This window comes from Pleurodeles waltl, chromosome 11 (genome assembly GCF_031143425.1).
Source record: "Pleurodeles waltl isolate 20211129_DDA chromosome 11, aPleWal1.hap1.20221129, whole genome shotgun sequence".
Classification (NCBI taxonomy): Eukaryota; Metazoa; Chordata; class Amphibia; order Caudata; family Salamandridae; genus Pleurodeles; species Pleurodeles waltl.
The window spans coordinates 231,713,135-231,734,674 of record NC_090450.1 but is presented as its reverse complement, the minus strand read 5'-3'; the positions used below and the strand labels follow the sequence as shown (position 1 = coordinate 231,734,674).

Below are 21,540 nucleotides of genomic sequence, written 5' to 3'. Positions count from 1 at the left end.
TTTCATTAACCAAATAAAATAAAAATAAAACTTAGGTTTGCGTCATATTTTCAATAAGTCAGTCCTAAACCTTTTCATGGAGTCCTTCCGACCTCTGAATGTTAGCTGTTGAAACTGATTTACAAAATGTTGATCTCCTGAATTTTTGCCAGTATCTCGCATTTTTTATTTTGGCTGCCTGTGTTAAGAATAGCACGTTTTCACATCTAAAGCACAGTTAAAATTGTCCCTACACTAGGTATGGCACGTGGTAAACCCCTAATGAAATGGAAGTGCTTTCAAGGCTACACTACTGGTTAGCAGTCTCTTGAAACAAACCATGAAGCTTGATTGATAAATTAGGGGCTGTTCACAATAGGGTCAGTTGACTAATCTCTGGCCTTTGGAGACATGATCGTGTGTCTAGGTATTGTGTTCATTTGGGGCGCCTGCATGTAGATCTAAGATCAAATAGTCTTAAACATGGTTTGGAAATCGCCATGGGTGTTCCATGGATCGGTGGCACTGTGCCTACACTACATCGCAAAGTTAGTATTCTTGAACGGGGCTGTACAATTCTCGGGGGAAAGTGTTGGAAAGTAAAAGGCTTTAGATGGAATTCATTATTGCATCATGGATGTTCCTTTCCATCTTTCTAAGGCTGTAAATAGTATTTGTAGAGCTGCCCTGTTCACTTGTGCCCCCTTATCATGAACGTTCTTGCGATTCTGACGACGCTGGCAAGAGGTCTCAGAGTTATAGGACTCGCAGGAATACAGAGGATACATCTTCTTGCATTGGGTAATTCCAGCTGTTTGAGCGACCAAAATCTCCTAGTGAAACTCTGGGGAAAGGTGTGGAATTACTGTGGTAATCGAACCCTGAATTAGCAATTCTCTGGATTTTCCTCAATTCTAAGAGGAACGTTGGGGTACTGCTCATAGTCTCCTGTAAACTTTGCCCAGAGTTATCAGGTGAAATAACAGAGAATTCGGAATCAAGTCTAAATTTTGTAAACAGTGCTAGCTGCTGATATGCTTAACTGAATAGGTGTTTAATATTGTTAAATTCTGTAAATGGAAGCAACACAAATTTAGAGGCAAACTAATAAAATATTTTCAAAATTTGTAATTCTAAATGCCTTTAAATAGGTTACTGTTTAAAGGTATTGATGACTAACTATTGTTAGCAGAATCTTTTTACTTGCAGGGGCCTCAAAGCTCGATTGAATAATATAGCCTCATAGCCCGTTGATGACGACTATACCGGTTGTTAAACACCCTGAACCTGAGTTATAGTTATAATGAGGGAGAGGGCCTTTAACAGCCAGTATTGCCTTTGGCAGAAGGGCTATAAGGATATTAGAACAGTCCACCCACTGAGAGAAGAATGTTCTAAATTAAAAAGGGAGAAACAGAAAGACAACCATTGGAATGTTGGAGCTCCGGGCTCATACCAGCCATTTTAAGTCCAGAGCAACTCCTTTGTCTTCAGTGGAGCTCTCAACATTCCAATGCATATTATGGAACTGCACAAATGCATACATATCTGGGCTTCTCAGGTGTTCCTCAGATAATGCTAGGAATACGCTGTGGTTGCTTAGTTACAATTCTTAATCTTTGCAAATGATGGACTATTGTAATTGTGTTCACTCACACATTCCACATGCCCACATTCTGCTATAACGTGCATTCTCTTCAACAGCATAAAGAGTCATCCATAATACTCATCATCTGCCTTTATTTTGTAACATTTGAAGATCTAGATTTACGTGTCCAAATCATACCCCAAGTAGTGGTGTCCATGATAAATTGACACGGGCCTCAGCTAAGCTATATTTTCAGGATGACTACTAATGATGTGGCTTGATTTCTGTTTAAATAATTTCTATATAAATTTAGATCTTGCTCAAATCATGAGTATCTGGTACGGCGCCACGCCAGTAGGCTCATAATAGACATCCCATTTATAACACAGGCCCACTTCGTTATGGTACAGTGGAGGGATAATACATGCTCATGTTTCCTGAGGATATAAAATGAGGGAGCAAGTGCTCAAGAGTTTACCAGGATCTGCCAAAGTAGAGGACACACATGTACTGTCTTACTTGAATAAATATGTTTATGTTTTGTTTAAGCTTGATATGAGGTTTGCCCTGAATGATCAAGTTATATTTGCATGTTTGCCTCAAAAATCAACAGGAACACTTACAGCCCACATGCTGATTAGTTTTCTGGCTATGTAGGGGTCCATGTTCCAGTAAGTAAAAGGCAGGAAGGTGATGTAGAAGACCTCTTGTCCTAGCGCAGCCGCAAACCTGAACAGGTAGTACAGAAAATAGTTCTTCACAATGTACTTTGCTGCTCGATCCTGTAAAAGAAACACAAACACTTTAATACTTTATTAATGGTGGGCCTTATTTAGAACATAAGCTTGTACCGCTCCAAAATATACCATCATTTAAGAATTACAGTAAATTTCATGCTTTTATCATTTCCTAGGGATCCATTAAGGGCGTGGTACTTTCATGCACCAAGTGCTTTCCACAACACATTCTGATGAACCAGGACATACGAAATTCATCACCATACTACACTGAAAGGAAACTTGTGTATCTAAAAAAGGAAAGCCAAGATGCCCCAACAGATCATGCTCATCTACATATCCATCTAGTCAGCTTTGGGATCATCTGTACAAATTTTAGGGATTGCAATTTCCTAATTGCAATTCTTTGTGAATCGCAGTCAGTAAATCACAATTCCTAATCTATGAAACCCATTGAGTTTTATTCAGTGATTTCATGAATATTAATGAGGTAGGTCGCAATTTGCCACCCATTAGGAATGGCAGCCATCACAGGGATGTTGACCTCCTGGGGTCAGCAGACCATCATGTCTGTAATTGCTTTTTAATTTTTTTTTTTTTTTTTTTTTTTTTTTTTTTTTAAATGCAGCCCATTTTCCTTAAAGGAAGATGAAATGTGTTTCAAAAAACAAAATTAAATGTTTACGTTTCATCTTTGAAACATAGGCGCAGTTCTCTGGACCACTCCCTAACATTCACAAATTGGAAGGGGTCTTGTTGGGATTTCGAGCTATTTGTAAATGGTTACCAACACCCTTGAGGTGTCGGTGAAAAAAATTAATGATTTGGGACTGTAATTTGTCACAAAACATTCATACATACCACCTCGAATCAGTAGTAGGAAGGAACGCTCTAAACACGTTCCAAATACCAATTTGTAAATCCAAGTTGGGAGTTGGTAACAGGTTACGGAATTGCAATTTGACTTTTGTACATTTCTGCAAATCGAGCCGTTTGCGGTGTCATAAAAGGTTGTGTACCTATGGCCCATAATTACTATTATGGTAGACAGCAATTGTTCTTTAAGTTAGTCAATGCAGCTCCTTCCACAAAAAGGCGATGTTACGGTGTCCTTAGCAAGACAAAATGGCGGCCTGTGTTTTACAAAATACACTTCACACAGCCCTTGCGGAGGCTCAGAAAATACTTTGTACACTGTTAAATTTGAACATCAGCTTAGATAACTACCAGTGAAGCTACTCGTCACATAACATTAAAGGGAATGATAAATACGATCCCAAAAGAATATCAGGTCTGAGCTTCTCAATGTTTTTATTTGAATTCTCAAGAGGCATTGACTGTGGATTTAAAGTCTCCTCACAGAGGTTTACTTTAATTTCTTAAAGGAACAATTGATGCATCAAGTACAATATTGGCTGTGGTACAAAGACTTCGGTATAGAACTTTTACAAGCGGTGTGAAGAATTCTCGGAAGTTGCTTTTGTGTTATTAGGTGATATTTTGCATTCAATGCAAAACCAGCATCCAGCACTAAATTTTAGCGCACAAGTGCGTCCTTGAGCTCATTTTGGACGAGAGGGCACAGTCCGCATTAAAAAAAAAAAGGTGCAAAAATCACAAGGGCCTGTAAACGTCACCACTCGCCTTCTCGGCATTTGCATTGTTCTCATGCTCCTGCGCTAAACGTTTGCCATAAACACGGTGCAATTACAGCACGTGGTGGTATGGCGTCATTTTGGTAATTTCAGGTAAGAAGCGTAACACGGGTTACAAATTTTATGCGGGCCTACTTTGTACACAGCACAAGCTAAATAGAGGTTGCACCTCATAGGGTGCGTATCAGTGGCGTAACGAAACTCGAGCTCCCCCTTCCTCCTCCTCCCAAAATACATGGAGGGGCCCCGCCCTCTAAACTCACTCAGGATCTTTCTGGCCAAGGTACTATTAAGCCCATGCACAACCTCCCCCCACACCCGCACACCGGGGGCTGCGGGGCCTTTGTTACGCCGTGTGTATCCGTCTTTCAAAAGTTAGCTGACAGTATCCATTTGAATGATACTGTTCTATTAAACTCAGATAAAAGGGGATTTGCAGCTGTGAAAGGCGGGTTAAACAACGAAGTCTGGACTGTTTGCCCTGTGGCTTAGTTTCACAGGATATTTCACTATAGAGCAAGTACGAGAGCTAGAAAGCGTGTGCTTTTGGAATGTACCTATGCACAGCATTAGCGGCAAAAAAAAACTTAGCATACTGATAAATATAATTTAAGTGCGATTTTTGCGTCATAGCAATTTATAACACTGCATATCAGTTACTAACAAATGCTTTTAGGTGGAAAACTGAAATTACTACAAAAGGCTGTGGGGCAAGACTATTCCTGCAGGATGGTTGCATGTGGTCTCATACTGAGCCAACCAATCTTAAATATAAATAAAGGTCATCGTTGATCATCAGAAGATACTTATTAGCAAAATAGACGTACGGAATACAAGCTCAATTCAAACGGGGCTTGTTTTAACAGGAAGCGTACATAATTTGCAATTTCATAGTGCTCCATGCAGGCGCTTAATATTTCAAGTAGTGAGTCATGCTTCCGGGCGTAATAACTATCAGTGCGTGGTAATGGATTTGCATAGTACAAGCTGTAACGTAACTTATGTGGCAGCTTTAAATATATTTATCAAATAGCTCTTTGGGTATATTTATTTATTGGCTTTTTTGTATTAAATAACTTGGTAAATTTCAAAACAATCTTTGACAAATTCAATCAATCTGGCATCCTTTTCGCATCATCAAATGCTTATTTTGCTGTGGGTTTTGAAAAACGTTGTTGTGAAAGATGCCAAGGCCTTCATCGGTGTACACAACAAAGTAATGGCTAAAAGCAAAAATGTTGTTCAGTCTCGAAAATCATCCATTGGGGGCGCATAGCCAAACCAAAGATAGCGCTGGGCGTGTGAGCACGAAGCTCTGTGTCGCGGCATCCCAGGTCACGGCGGAAGCGAGACCCCAGGGAATGTCCCCCACATTTAGTCTCAGGGGCTGGGACCAGGGAAACTCCCGACAGTGCGGCTGGGTGGCACGAATGGAAATGAGGAGGGAAATGAAATGAGCCGGCACAGCAGATTGGCCAGCGACCACTAAGATGGGCCGTACCGGTTGGATGACGGCAACTCAATGAAGGTGGCGTGAGGCCTAGCAAGAAGATGGGAGCCTCTGTTAAGGAGGAGCAAGAGCAGGCTGCGGGACTCCTGACCCAGTGCAGCCAAACAGAGTGACCAGAAAAGTGAGGGCCGGGACAGTAGATGACAGCTGCAAAGACTGTCCTCGCCTGCTGGATTACAGCAACTCAGCCTGAGGACCAGTAATAAGAAGTGATCCTCTGTAAAGGAGCGGCTGGAGTGGCCTAGAGGATGGCAAACGATGGGAGTGGTGGGCAATCGTTCATCCAGACGTAGGCAAGGGCCCCAGAGCTGGCAGGATTGAGGACCTCTGTGGTGCAGATCTGGGAGAAGCCTGGAAAAAGGGGCTGAGAGTGGACTGTGGGGACCATTGCAGTTCACAGGTACCCAACTACCCCACCAATTCCAACCAGGGGGAGGCACCAGATGGACAGGGCCCCCAGGACATATGAACATATTGCCACATTACGAGTGACATTGGGGGGTGGCCCCCAGTTCTGCTGTGCATGTCCAAGGCCCCACCTGTGGCACCCTAATAACCACACAGGGGCATCTGGGAGCTGGTACCGACAATGCAAGGAATAAGATGATTACCCCAACAGGGCAGATGCCCCTTGGGTAGCCACCCGTAACTGTGGACACACCGGAGTGAGGTGCAATGAAGCACAGGGTCTCCGGGCACTAGGCCGGTGAACCTAGGGGGTAGGAGGAGGTTTCGTGAGTGACAACCAGAACGAGATTGTGACCACCATGCACCAGCATGATACCTTGATAAATTACCTCTTACTGTTGCCTCAAACTAGAAAAAGGGGATGGAGGCCCAAAACAGTCTAAGCAAGGAGACGACGACACTGACCTGAGGAAAGCTCACCTGCGACATCGGAGGAACCCATCACTAAAGGCTTCATGCTCCAATTTTATGCAGGCACAAAAAAAAAGAAATTGAAGCAGTTTGGGCAGACCTCAAGCAAAACTTAGTGGAACTTAAACACAATTTAGGTGAACTGGCACACAGTGTTGACTCACTGGAAGTGGAGGAATACTATTTCTGCCTGGTGAAAGTCACCAAACTACTTGTGAACTACCAGGAAAAGGAAGAGGACATGGGGAACCGCTCTAGGAGGTGCAACCTTCACATACAAAGAGATTCCCAGGACAAAGAAGGAGGTGACATCAGGTTATATACAAGGCTTAGTGGAGGTACTGCTAGCCGAGCACAGCCCTGCCCCTCTATGCATATCGAACACAGAGTTGGCTCCGGTGGCAGGTTGCAGGAGATGTTCTCCCTGGATATACTGTTCTGCTTCCACCATATTGAAGGCACAGAATCCTGGAGGAGGCTCGAAGGGGAACCTCATATGCGATAATCAGGATGAACTGCGGACCTATCAGGACCTGTTAATGCTGACCCTGAGAAAGAGAAGGGCTTCTGCCCAAGGTCACCACCTTCCTGAAAGCCAACGAATTGCGCTACAGGTGGCCCCATCCATTCCAGCTCCTCTTCAAATGGAAGGGCACGAAACACACCATCATGTCGACCTGAGACTCTAGGCAGGTTCTGGGCCTGCTGACCATCGCAGGGGAGCATGATGGCTCCACGGAGTTTCCCAAACCATTGGGGCCAGTGTGTGGACAATGGTGTAATGTTGTAAAACCTGAAGCACCCCACAGATGGAAGATATTCTGACTAGTTGCAGAGCAGCACTAGAGCAAGTCCATAAAGTCGTCAGGGTCCAGGCACCAGACGTCCTGGAAGAATCTCACATGAACCCACTGCAGAAGACCCTGGGGAGGAAGACTACAGGAGGAGACAAATAAAACAACAAGATAGGATGGGGCCTAGGAGGACCTTGTCAATATTTCCTGACCTTGGTGTAGGCCGGTGGGGGAATGTTGGGGAGAGTTTGAAGGGTAAGAAACATCTCCTCAAACTGATATCCAAGCTACCTCATCAGAGTCCCCAGAGGGGCAGACACAGACATACCCCCACACTTCCGGATGGCTGCTACACTAACTGTGTCCACTTATAATGTACAGGGCCTCAAGAACACACTCAAATGGTGATCGATCTTACATGAATTGGCTCAATTAAATACCGATATGGGGTCTAACCAGGAAAGTCTCCAAAGACAGGATGGTCTGAAAGCCATGCTGCGCTGTAACTTTGTTGCAGGAGCAGCATGCCTACATAAAATTAGAAATGCATTGGAAATAAAACACACATAGAAACGCCATACACTAGAGAAAGACCACAAATGCACTCACTTCCAAAAACTCTGGCTGAAGATCCTAATGGTGCAAGGCCAGATTAGAACCCTGGAATTCAACAGAGCAGCATAGCTGCTAGCCATCTAAACAATAAATACCATGTGTGTGGAAATAAACCAGGCAAACTGTTAGCGAACCTCCTTTCTGCATGCAGAACCTAAACCCTAATACCAGAAGTTAGATCCCTTGACAGATAGATATACACCTGAGATGGAGTGATGGCCCAGGCTTCCAAACATACTACTCACATCTGTACACTAGGGAGCCAACCGATGCTCAGGTGCTAGCGGCAAATCTAGCAGAGTCCACTCTGCCCAAACTGCAACAGTCAGATAGGGAATGCTTAGATAATCCTATTATCAAAAAGGAGGTTCTCCAAGCCATATCTAAACTACATATATCCAGAACCCTGGGCTCAGACGGGTTCACTGCTGCCTTCTACCGTTGCTTTGTGCTCTCCCTCATTCCACTTTTACACAAAGTATTTGGGGAAAGGACTGAGGAGGGTTGGGTGACACCCACCAAGACCGAATCAACTATCTGCTTCATCCCTGAACCAGGCAAAGTTCCCAAAAAATATTGCTTCCACTGGCCTATATCTCTCCTCAAGGTAGATGCAAAAATATTCACCAAGATTGCTGCCCTATAATTGCTGATGGAGGGGCTGGTCCACAACGATCACTCAGGGTTTATATTCAAATGACATAGATGGGATTTCACCGAAAATGTTCTCCACCTCCTTGACATTGGAACCACTGGTACCAAGCAATCGCTCCTGGTCTCCAAAAACACAGAGAAGGTGTTTGACAGGGTGGACTGAAAGTTTATGGGATACACGTTGAGGTTGATGGGCATGGGGAAAACAATAAGGAAATGGCTACTGGCAGCATATCAAAAACCTACGTGGAATATACATCTTAATAGTTTCCACACACACTGGATAAAGACTGAGCAGAGAACAAGTCAACGGTGTCATCTCTGCTCTTTGTGCTCACCCTGGAATCCTTAGCCCAACACATCGGTGCCAACCCAGAAATTGTGGCCATTAAGATTGACACTCAAGACATTAAGCTCACGATGAGTGCGGTTGATATTCTTCTTTCCAATACACATCCCCAGACTTCCTCTCCCGGCCCTCTTAGATGAATTAAGAACTTATTGGAAAGTCTTGGGATTTAAGACGAACACCTCTAAATCGAAATACTAAACATCTGTACCGTCAGGACATTAACTGACCAATTAAAAGACCTAAATGCTTTGCTAAATATATAGGATTGGCACTGGTCCCCACCCTCTCTAAACCTAAAGACATTAACCTACACCGGCTGCAGCAAGATGTTATGGTTGAATTAAACAGCTGGAAATACAAACAACTGGAAGCCAGCACTGGCTCGATGTGAGAAATTAGCCTCTTTCTAGCCTCGTTACCCCCACTTTTGGCCTGTTTGTGAGTATATGTCATGGTGTTTTCACTGTCTCACTGGGATCCTGCTAGCCAGGGCCCAGTGCTCATAGTGAAAACCCTATGTTGTAAGTGTGGTTGTTATGTGTCACTGGGATCCTGCTAGCCAGGACCCCAGTGCTCATAAGTTTGTGGCCTATATGTATGTGTTCCCTGTGTGATGCCTAACTGTCTCACTGAGGCTCTGCTAACCAGAACCTCAGTGGTTATGCTCTCTCTGCTTTCCAAATTTGTCACTAACAGGCTAGTGACTAAATTTACCAATTCATATTGGCATACTGGTACACCCATATAATTCCCTAGTATATGGTACTGAGATACCCAGGGTATTGGGGTTCCAGGAGATCCCTATTGGCTGCTGCATTTCTTTTGCCACCCACAGGGAGCTCTAGACAATTCTTACACAGGCCTTCCAGTACAGCCTGAGTGAAATAACGTGCACGTTATTTCACAGCCATTCACCACTGCACTTAAGTAACTTATAAGTCACCTATATGCCTAACCCTCACCTGGTGAAGGTTAGGTGCAAAGTTACATAGTGTGTGGGCACCCTGGCACTAGCCAAGGTGCCCCCACATCGTTCAGGGCAAATTCTCCAGACTTTGTGAGTGCAGGGACACCATTACACGCGTGCACTGTACATAGGTCACTACCTATGTACAGCGTCACAATGGTAACTCCGAACATGGCCATGTAACATGTCTAAGATCATGGAATTGTCACCCCAATGCCATTCTGGCATTGGGGGACAATTCCATGATCCCCCCGGGTCTCTAGCACAGAACCCGGGTACTGCCAAACTGCCTTTCCGGGGTCTCCACTGCAGCTGATGCTGCTGCCAACCCCTCAGACAGGTTTCTCCCCTCCTGGGGTCCAGGCAGCCCTGGCCCAGGAAGGCAGAACAAAGGATTTCCTCTGAGAGAGGGTGTAACACCCTCTCCCTTTGGAAATAGGTGTGAAGGCTGGGGAGGAGTAGCCTCCCCAGCCTCTGGAAATGCTTTGATGGGCACAGATGGTGCCAATCTCTGCATAAGCCAGTTTACACCGGTTTAGGGATCCCCAGCCCTGCTTTGGCGTGAAACTGGACAAAGGAAAGGGGAGTGACCACTCCCCTGACCTGCACCTCCAGTGTGTCCCAGACCTCTGCCATCTTGGCAACAGAGGTGTCTGTGGCACACTGGACTGCTCTGAGTGGCCAGTGCCAGCAGGTGACGTCAGAGGCTCCTTCTGATAGGCTTTTACCTCTCTCGATAGCCAATCCTCCTTCCTAGGTAGCCAAACCTCCTTTTCTGGCTATTTAGGGTCTCTGCTTTGGGGAATTCTTCAGATAACGAATGCAAGAGCTCACCAGAGTTCCTCTGCATCTCCCTCTTCTCCTTCTGCCAAAGGATCGACTGCTGACTGCTCAGGACGCCTGCAAAACTGCAACAAAGTAGCAAGACGACTACTAGCAACCTTGTATCGCTTCATCCTGCCGGCTTTCTCGACTGTTTCCAGGTGGTGCATGCTCTGGGGGTAGCCTGCCTCCTCTATGCACCAGGAGCTCTGAAGAAATCTCCTGTGGGTTGACGGAATCTTCCCCCTGCCACTGCAGGCACCAAAAGACTGCATCACTGGTCCTCTGGGTCCCCTCTCAGCACCACGAGCGTGGTCCCTGGAACTCAGCAACTCTGTTCAAGTGACTCCCACAGTCCAGTGACTCTTCAGTCCAAGTTTGGTGGAGGTAAGTCCTTGCCTCCCCACGCTAGACTGCATTGCTGGGTACCACGTGATTTGCAGCTGCTCCGGCTCCTGTGCACTCTTCCAGGATTTGCTTTGTGCACAGCCAAGCCTGGGTCCACGACACTCCTTCCTGCAGTGTACAACCTTCTGAGATGTCCTCTGGCGTCGTGGGACTCCCTTTTGTGACTTCAGGTGGACGCCGGTTCACTTTTCTTCTAAGTGCCTGTTCAGGTACTTCTGTGGGTGCTGCCTGCTTCTGTGAGGGCTCCCTACGTTGCTGGTCCACAGCAGCACCCAAAACCCCTAACCGCGACCCTTGCAGCTAGCAAGGCTTGTTTGCGGTCTTTCTGCGTGGGAACACCTCTGCAAGCTCCATCGCGACGTGGGACATCCATCCTCCAAAGGGGAAGTTCCTAGTCCTCTTCTTTCTTGCAGAACTCCAAGCTTCTTCCAACAGGTGCAGCTTCCTTGCACCCTCAGCTGGCATTTCCTGGGCTCCTGTCCACTCTTGACACTGTCGCGACTATTGGACTTGGTCCCCTTATCTTACAGGTACTCAGGTCCGGAAATCCACGGTTGTTGCATTGCTGGTGTTTGTTCTTCCTGCAGAATCCCCCTATCATGACTTCTGTGCTCTCTGGGGGTAGTAGGTGCACTTTACACCTACCTTTCAGGGTCTTGTGGTGGGCTATTTTTCTAACCCTCACTGTTTTCGTACAGTCCCAGCGACCCCCTACAAGCTCACATAGGTTTGGGGTCCATTCGTGGTTCGCATTCCACTTTTGGAGTATATGGTTTGTGTTGCCCCTATACCTATGTGCTCCTATTGCAATCTATTGTAACTTTACACTGCTTGCATTACTTTTCTTGCTATTACCTGCATAATTTTGGTTTGTGTACATATATCTTGTGTATGTATCTTATCCTCATTCTGAGGGTACTCACTGAGATACTTTTGGCATATTGTCATAAAAATAAAGTACCTTTATTTTTAGTACTTCTGTGTATTGTGTTTTCTTATGATATTGTGCATATGACACCAGTGGTATAGTAGGAGCTTTACATGTCTCCTAGTTCAGCCTAAGCTGCTTTGCCATAGCTACCTTCTATCACCCTAAGCTGCTAGAAACACCTCTTCTAAACTAATAAGGGATAATTAGACCTGGCACAAGGTGTAAGTACCTCTGGTACCCACTACAAGCCAGGCCAGCCTCCTACACTCGACCCTATCCCACTGCCAGAGGGGATCCTGTTGGGCTGCACAGCCCTAGACATATTTCCGCTGTACGGACCAAGGGGCTGATTAATCTCCTGCCTGCTATTAGTGACAAAACAGAATTAGGGCTATGGGGACAGAGTGGCCTACTCTTGGAGAAGAAGTGGCTGGAGACTGTGGTGAACCTTGGGCATGGGGTAACTAGCTTCCATAGCACAAGGGACGTAAGGAGAATTCACCAAACAATGGAGCCTGTTGCTCACCTACTTTAGCAAATAATACATACAACTCTCTTGCCCTAAGTAACTTCGATTGATGAACATTCTAGATGACTCCAAATTGATAGACTCCAAAAAAAGATGACTGCAATACATCCATCCCACAACACTCAGTCAGAAGCTGGACCCTATAGACCAGGCAAGGTAGGGACCATCGATTTAACGGGTTTGAGGTATGGCCGGCAAGCGAGCAAGAGACACTGGGAGACGATGGGGAATGGGTGGGGGATGGGGAGTTCTTGTTGGGGGATCAGTGGTACTGGAGGTGGAATTATTCTTTTCACAACACTGCATATCTTATACTGTGTACCAGCATGGGCCAGAGAATTGGGCCCCGCTGGTGACTGTAACGCAGATACAAAAAAAAATATTTTGACCTAAAACGCATGCATTGCCGTTGTAGTCCTCAACACTTAAGGGAACTACTTTGTGCATGGATTGCCTCTTCTAGAAGGTCAGAATGCCATCCATCACAGTGAAGCTAACAAATGGCTTATGGGGGTTGGCAAATTGCTCCCATGCTGTTTGTAGCTTGGTGTAGCAGGCGGAATTACAATTTGGATGACATAATAACAGACCAATGGATGAAGAGGGCTGACTGCAAACTCTATAAGTATAATGTACCTACACATTTAGTAAATAAAAAATGTCTAGGCTAATGAAAGATCTAAAGAAGTATAGAATAGCACACCACAATCCAAGCCTAGAGACAGGAGCTGTTTTGCCTTTATCTTTTGATGTTTGAGAATCATAGATATTCACTAAACTATAAACATTCTTGGAATACTTTCATGGTAGGTTCACCTATAGCACTACAGCTTACAAGGTAATTTATTTTTCATGGAGCGCTTTGAATTCATAGCATACAAGGATGATAACTTAATATATCTCTATGCTGAGAGCTGCTACTGTGGTGATCAAGTGGTCCACTCAAGCATTTGGAGAACTTTAAAGCTACAAACAAAACCAGGAATATTTAAAGATTGGAGGACTGCCAAAATCTTTGTTGCTTTGTCCCCCAGTATCTAGCAATCAGTTTAAGAGAGGAGCAAAAAATACGGTTAGACAAACACAATGAGATCGATTTTGATTAATCCATGCATTGTCCCAGCTGGCTGGATAGGATGGTGGTCTTGTGGAAACCATGATCTCCACTTGTGTAAGTATAGGAGCCAACAAAGACATCATTGAGCAATTCATGACCCTTTCCTGTTCTATCAAGTATCTGCAACAGGAAATCGTACATGCAGGTCTATCGGAAAGAATGCTAATAAAAAACAGTGAAAGCTATTGGTACTCTTATCTTCTCCTTGCAGGTAAATCACCCATTGTTACAGGTTCATGACATCACAACAGTGCCAAAGAAGAGCAGAAGCCAGTCATACCATGAGAGAGGTGCAACCCCACTGCTTTGCAGCTGGGTTTAAGTTGCACTCTTCTCTAGATTGAGAGGCAATAGTGAGAAACACTTGGGACAGATGTAGAGTTTGGCAGATGATATTCTGTATGCCACCCTGCTGACTTCCTTCTGCCAAATTTAGAGATTAGCATTGGCCAAATGGAGAAGCAAGGACCACCATCATGGCAGTTACTGCAAAGGTATAGAAAGTTTGGGGGACAGCCATTGCCAGTTTTGTAGGCCGTCCACCAAACTTAATCGAATGTTGTTTTTCAAAACAAACCTCCAAACGCGGGTTTATAATTGGAAAATAAAAGTGGATAACCTCTACGCCCAGGGAGTTTTTTTTATTTCTTTTGTTTTTTTCTGTCTCTCACTGCCAGGTTTTACTTGGAGATAATGGACAGAAAAAAGGACATTACATTGTCCATGCTAGATAGGTCAGGTGGAGTTATGCTCTTCAGACTGCTCAGCTCCGTTGGGCCATCCAAAGAAGCGTTTCGTCAATGGAGCAGATGGGGTGGGTTAGTCAATGGAAAGTAGGCGGTCAGCCCAATCCAAGAGGGGAAAGTCAAACCATCAGTTTGGTGGACATGGTATTCTGTCATGTTTGCAATGGAGTACCCTGTCCACCAAGGCATCAATCAGCCCCTTGGTCTGTGGTATTACCACGCAAAGATGGATGCATGGTAGACTAGGCCTATGCAGGTTTGTATTGCACCAAGTTAGGTCTTTTTATGGACAGTTCAGAACATGCAGTGGTATACAAGTCATAGGATCAGATCCCACCAAGATCCACAGGAGGTTGGGTAATTCTGCCACCTCCTCTTGAACTATTAACAGGGATATCAGTGTTAGGAGAGGACCTGTTGAGTAAAGAGACCTGCTTTCTGGGAGAATGGACGTAGATGGGCAATTCAAAACAGATACTGGAATGCTATGATCATTTCTGAAAAGCTAACTTTTTAAGTCTTTCCTAAACTCAAGGTAGTTTGGTTTGTTTATTCACAGAAATCATTTCAGAGGCAAGGACCCAGGATTTTGAGGCATTTTCCACCATGATTTATCTGGGAATGCTTTGGCAGAGGCAGGATACAATTTCAGTCCTTAGGTTCCTCATAGGTTATTAGTGGAAGACCAGATTGTGCACACATAATGAGTCCATACCCAAGAAAACTATCCACATGGTTCACTGTACCTCAAAGTGGATTTTTACAGAAATGTAGTGCCTTTGGAGGGATATACAAATGGCGGTGTCACATGCTGCTGTATCTTTGCTGTGTATTTTTTAAAACAGTTTGCCAAGCGTGTTTCAAGATTCTCTGATGACTATACTTGCATGCTGCATACAATGTTTTGCAATTATCCAGATTAGACAAGATCACGGCTACTGTAAGCTCAGTATTGTGAGAATGGGGCTACCTTGCCTTAATATGGGTACTTGAAGATTAGAGCTTTACGCAACACGCTTAATCCCAGGAACAAAGGACATCTCAGTATCAGACCAAATTCCAACATAGTTTGTGTATGGTTCAGGTCTGGGGCTTACCCCGGTACAGGCAGTCTTATGAAAGGTAAGAATGGTTTCGTGTTAGCACCACTCAAATATCAGAATTACAATATTGATGTTAGCCTGGCAGTGAGAGATAGAAAGGGAAACTGCGTACCCATGCAAGAAAAGTCTCTTCACCAAAACAATCTTTCTGCTTTGGTTACAGAGTGTTCAAACAACATCAGCAGTAAAGCTACAGCGCTTAATGTACGACTGCATGCCTTCTTGAGAAGGCAGCATGTTCTTCAGTTATAGCGCTGGTGTGAAAAAAACAATTGTAATTGACATATATTAAACTAAATACTATGGATGGTAAGGAGCTCCAGTGCATAATAACCACTTACATTTTTATCTAAAGGAGGACCGATGTAGGTCGCCTGAATTAAAATTGGTGTGCCTAACTGCCACAAGGTCTAAATGTTAATATTGAAGCAAATTTTGACTTGAAAAAAATATATATACACACTGAAGAAAAAACAAAGGTTACAGGGCCGTTCTAGTTAGGTTCTGAATTTACTTGTACAAAACCACAGACATTCAGTTAGAGTTATTTCAAGTAAATATAACTCGTGCCCTAATGTAACTATTAACTGGAGCCCCCAACTGTGCACAGTTTTTTCTTTATTAATTTGACTGCTAATGCTTTATTTATATTGTTAGTAACATTATAGAAGTTGTTATGAGTGGTGTAATATCTGTAATAGCAGTGCATGGCAAGAGAGCAAGTTATAGTTACTTTAGGGTGCAAGTTATATTTACTGGAAATAACTAACTAGAACTACTAAATTTCTATGGTTTTGTATGGGTAAATTCAGAACCTAACTAGAACGTTCCTGTAAGCGTAGTTTTTTTTCAGTGAATTTCTATTTTTTTCTTTAACAAAGTAGTTTTAATTGCTATATGTTAATCCAAACTCCGCCACACACAGCCTTTGACCATGCACAGAGGAAGCTGCCTGTAGGGCCTGACCTCTGCCCAGGCCCTGCAGCCAACCTCCATAACCACCCAAATCAGAGCTGGGGTTGGCCACAGGGCCTGTCTCTCTAGGTGTCATAATAGGTGTCAGAGGGTGTCTCTGCGAGGGAGAGTGCCTGTGTAAGTGGGTGCGAGAAGGTGTTTCTGGGTGTACGAGCAGGTGTGTCTGTGAGTGGGTGTGTGACAGTCTTAGTGGGTCTGTGAGTGAGTGCATGAGTCTCTGAGTAGGTCTGTGAGTGGGAGCGTGAGTATCTCAGTGGGTCTGTGAGTGCGTGGATGAGGGTCTGAGTGGGTCTGTGATTAAGTATGTGAGTGGATCTGAGAGTGGGTGCATAAGGCTGTGAGGTCTAGGAGAGGGTGTACGAGAGAGTGGGTCTGTGAGGGGCATCTGTGTCTGAGTGGGTCTGAATGGGTGCAAAAGGGTCTGAGTGGGTCAAGGAGTCTCAGTGGTCTGTGAGTGGATGCATCAGAATCTGAGTGGGGGTGTCAGTATCGGACTGCGTCTGAGTGGGTGCCTGACATTCTGAGTGGGTCGATGAGTGGGTACCTCAATGTGTGAGTGGGTACATGAGGCGCTGAGTAGGTCTGATTGGGTTTGTGAGAAAGTGTATGAGACCGAATGGGTGCATCAGTGACTGAGTGGGTCTGTGAATGGGTGTGACAGGGTCAGAGTGGGTCTTTGAATGGGTGTGTGAGTCTGACGGGTTAAGTGAGTTTCTGACTACATCTATGAGTGAATGAAAGCAAGCAGGCCTTTCGGTTCCCCTTCTGACCCTTGTCCACCACACATCTTCAAGAACATTCTTTTATGTACTTCTGTTGCCACACCTGTAAGAAGAATCATTAACAACTCTAACTACGGAACTTTTCCTGAAGACCTGAAAAAGGTATACAGACGTCCATTACTAAAGAAAACAAACCTAGACCTGCAGGACCCCAACAACTACGACCAATCACAAATGGACCTTTCCTGTGCAAACTGATAGAAAGAGCAGCATTCACCCTGATGTCACAACTCATTGAAGACAACACTATAATTTCAGACTACCAAACTGGCTTCCGCCCAGGAAGAGGCACTGAATCGGCACTCATGGCAATCTGGGATGATCTTAAAAACACAGTCGACCGCAATGGAGTTGCTGCACTACTTCTCTTGGACCTCTCGCCTGCCTTCGATTCGGTTGACCCTAACACCCTAATTCAAAGACTCCATGAAGCCAGCATAGAAAGGACTGCTCTCGACTGGATTACATCCTACCTTCAAAAAGGAACTAATATGATCTATTCTCCCCCCCCCCCTTCTCGTCCAAACCATACCTCACAAAAGCAGGAGTCCCACAAGGGTCAATCATCTCACCTTTGCTTTTCAACATCTACATGATATCATTACCCGAACTGATCAATGATTTTCAGCTCACATGCTCCAACTATGCAGAGGACACACAAATATTACTTAAATTGGAATGCCCCAAAGACATTGAAAACTCACAAATCTTCCATTGCCTCAGAGCCATTGATCAGAGGGTGACTTGGAGGCATCTCAAACTAAATACCTCCAAAAACGAAATACTCATATGTGGTGACTGGAAAAATTATGACCACTATGCGCCTGGCCTGACTATCTTGAACCACCTCCTCAATTATCCGAGGAAGTTAAAAACCTTGGAATTACCATGGACTCCAAATTAACAATGAATGCCCAAATGGAAAAATTAGCACAAACAAGCTTTGTCCCCTTGAAGAGACTGCAACGCATCTTCCCCACCTCGGATTTCCACACAAGGTGCAGGCTACTATCTCTTTTGTACTATCCAAACTGGATTATGCAAATGGCCTCTACCATGGATCACCTCTATCTATTATGAAAAAACTACAATGTATTCGGAACTCCACTGCCAGGCCATTACATGTAAAGCCACAAGCCCACATTTCCCCTGCCTTGAGAGCACTACAGTGGTTACCTACTGCCAGAAAATCCTCCTTCAAGCTGCTTTGTATCACCCACAAAGCTATACATGGAACAGGATTGCTTTTTATCAGAAACAAAATAACCAAATACATTCAACAAAGAAACCTGCGCTCAAGATTGGCTCCCCGCCTTAGAACACCGCCATACAAGAAAAAGACTATAGGTGGTACATCCTTCTCCGTTCAAGCAGCCAAACTATGGAATTCATTACCCCTAAATATAAGATCCACGGATAATTATCTTGTCTTCAGATAACTACTCAAGAGTTGGCTCTTTCCTTCATAACCACCATATTCAACCAGCAATGGACTGCATATACCTGCGTTGATAAATATTTTTAATCTGATTATGTGTATCTTCTAGGTATGTATAGTTCTTTAGAAAATATGTATCACTATGTCACAACAATAAATTACTATATATATATATATATGTGTGTGTATGCATGTGTTTATGTATGTGTGTGTGTGTATACACATATATGTGCATGTTATTCTAAACTTAACATGTTCATAGGTCATTGCATAGCTCCTAGACAAGTTGTTATATTAGATACTTAAAAATCCCTGCTTTCGTTTTATATCACATTGATGAAATGTTTTATCATAAGCATTTCAGCAGTCAAAAATTGAGGAAAGAAATAATTTTTAGAAAAGTACAATTATTATTGAACTTCAAAGATTACAAATCTTGAAAGTCTGTCTTAATACAATACTACTTTTCTTCTCATATTATGATACCCATTATTATATTCATTGAACATATATTCCCTTACTATGTATTTACATATCTATTACTCTAGTCCTACTGTACTAGAGAAAACAAATAAAAAATAAATAAAATAAAATCTATAAATAAAACTCAAATTATAAATAAGTAAATTAAAGTAAAAAAAGAAGAAAAGAATAATGAATAAATAAACTAAAGAAAAATAAAATAATGATTAAAAAGTATATATATATATATATAAATTAACAAAATTATAAATAAATACAAATACTATAAATGTACTCTCTTGTAAGCCTCACTTTGTCTACCCATCACCATATGTCATGTCTCCATCAATCTATCCTCTATCCCCTATCCCCACTCTGACACATCCCAAACCAGTTCTACTACTTTCATCTCCAAAATAACCCTGCCTAAGCTCTTCCCTTCTCTTCCACATCTTGCTCACGCAAACCTCAGTTTACTACCATGATCTCCCAAACAACCCTACTAAATTCTCCCTCATTTATCTCACCTTTGACTCATCCAAATCCCCTCCTGCTACTATGAGCTCCCTAACCCTTTCCACAGACTCTTCCCTCCTCCATCTCTCATTTACTCATCCCAAGCCTCATCCTATTACTATAAACTCCCAATTAACACTTCTGGATTCTTCCCTCCTCTAACCCTCCATTACCCTAGTCAATCCAACTAACAAACTCACATGTCCTCTGCTCAAATTAACTCATAATAATAATAAAACTGTACTCATATTTCCAAATACTAATCCACCACTAATTCCTCTTGGGTTCCGGAGTAGCGAGCTACTTTCCGAAAAGTGCTTTGATGCCTCGTCAGGGGTAGTAAATGCTATATAAATACTATTACAATACAATTAGAGGATGAATAACTCTTTCAATAGAATTTTTATTGTTGCCTATATTCGCAAATTTTGTCGCAACAGTACACAGGGCTTGCGCTGGGCATCGCAACATATTTGCAAATACCTTGCACTGTCAAAAAAGAAAAAACATTACAAAGGTCATAATTGGACCTACAAAGACTCCTATATCACAGCCCAGTGGTCAGGGTAACTCTACCTGGACCCCTTATGATACGTTTCATTTCACTTTTTAATCTCAGGGACCATATCTCGCTCACTAAAATGGTGCTGCAACTTTCAAGTCAGGTTGCGGTAGGCAAATGCAGAATTCCTCTTCGCACACGCATTCGCAAATGCGTCACAATTGTTGTGAAAACACTGGGACCTCAGATACCCAAATTTATTATCCATTTAATAGCTCAAAAACTACTGAATGGATTTACACCAAATAACCAAAAGCACAATCTGTGTACCGACAGCTAGCTTTTTGCCAAGTTTGATTTATTTCCATCCAGTGGTTCAGGCTGTAGTCTTGTTCAAAACTCCCACGGGAATTAAAATGAGAAACACAAGTTTTTTTTTTACCCGCAACCTTTTTTTAGCGCCTGCTTGTCAGATTACCCCAAAACTTTCCATGAGCAACAAGAATCACAAGTATACTCTTTTTTGTAAAGTTTCGTGAAGATTCATCAAAGGGTGCCAAAGATATGGGCAAGTCAAAAAACTCATTTGCTATGGAAACATGGGTCCAACTACAACTACCTACTGGCGACCACCAGTAGGATGGATGTATATTTCCATTAAAAACCAAAGGCCACAGGGTCGTTGTAGTTAGGCTCACATTTTAAACATACAAAACCATAGAAATTCACCTGTTATATTTATTTCAAGTAACTACAACTTGTGCCCTAAGGTAACTATAGCTCGCACCCCCACCATGCACAGTTTTTTCGTCAAAACTTTTACTGCAAAAATTATACTGATATTGTCAATTATGTTATTAAAGATGTCATGAGTGCCATAATTTGTGGGGTAATTATCTGTGCACGGCGAGGGTGTGAGTTATAGTTTCCCTAGGGCATGAGTTATAGTTACTTGAGGTAACTAACTAGAACAGGTGACTTTCTATGGGTTTGTAGGCTTGAAATGTGAGCCTAACTATAAAGTCCTTGTAACCTTTGTTTTTTCAGTGATTTCAGTTTTTTAAGATGAAGTAATTTTCATTACAATACGTTAATCCAACCACCGCCCTTCGGCTGTGCGCAGTGGAGGTTGGCTGCAGGAACTGAACTGCGGCCAGGCCCTTCATCCAACCCCTAAAACCAGCCTAACCCATGCTGCACACAGCCTTTGGCCGTGCTCAGAAGGGGTTGGCTGCAGGGCCAATCCCTATAACATCCCAAACCCATGCCTCACAAGGTCTTTGGCCATGCACACTGGGGGTTGGCTGCAGGGCCATGTCTGAGGCCAGGCCTGGAGGGCAAGCCCCTATAGCCACCCAGCCCTGTGCCATGCATTGCATTTCGCCATGTGCAGCAAGAGTTGGCCAAAAGGCATGGCACCTATAACCAGCCTACGACATGCTGGGCACGGCCAAAGGCCATGCGCCACAGGGTTTTGGC

The 21,540-nt window shown here is 43.7% G+C and overlaps 1 protein-coding gene across 1 annotated transcript in view; it reads right to left on the bottom strand.

Moving 5' to 3' along the window:
• The window catches only part of SGPP2 (sphingosine-1-phosphate phosphatase 2), a 393,667-nt gene that overhangs the window by 255,285 nt on the left and 116,842 nt on the right, over positions 1 to 21,540 (bottom strand). The window contains exon 2 of the mRNA XM_069213464.1: positions 2,191 to 2,349. Within this exon, the coding sequence (XP_069069565.1) occupies positions 2,191 to 2,349 (159 nt within the window). The remainder of the gene's footprint in view (positions 1 to 2,190; positions 2,350 to 21,540) is intronic.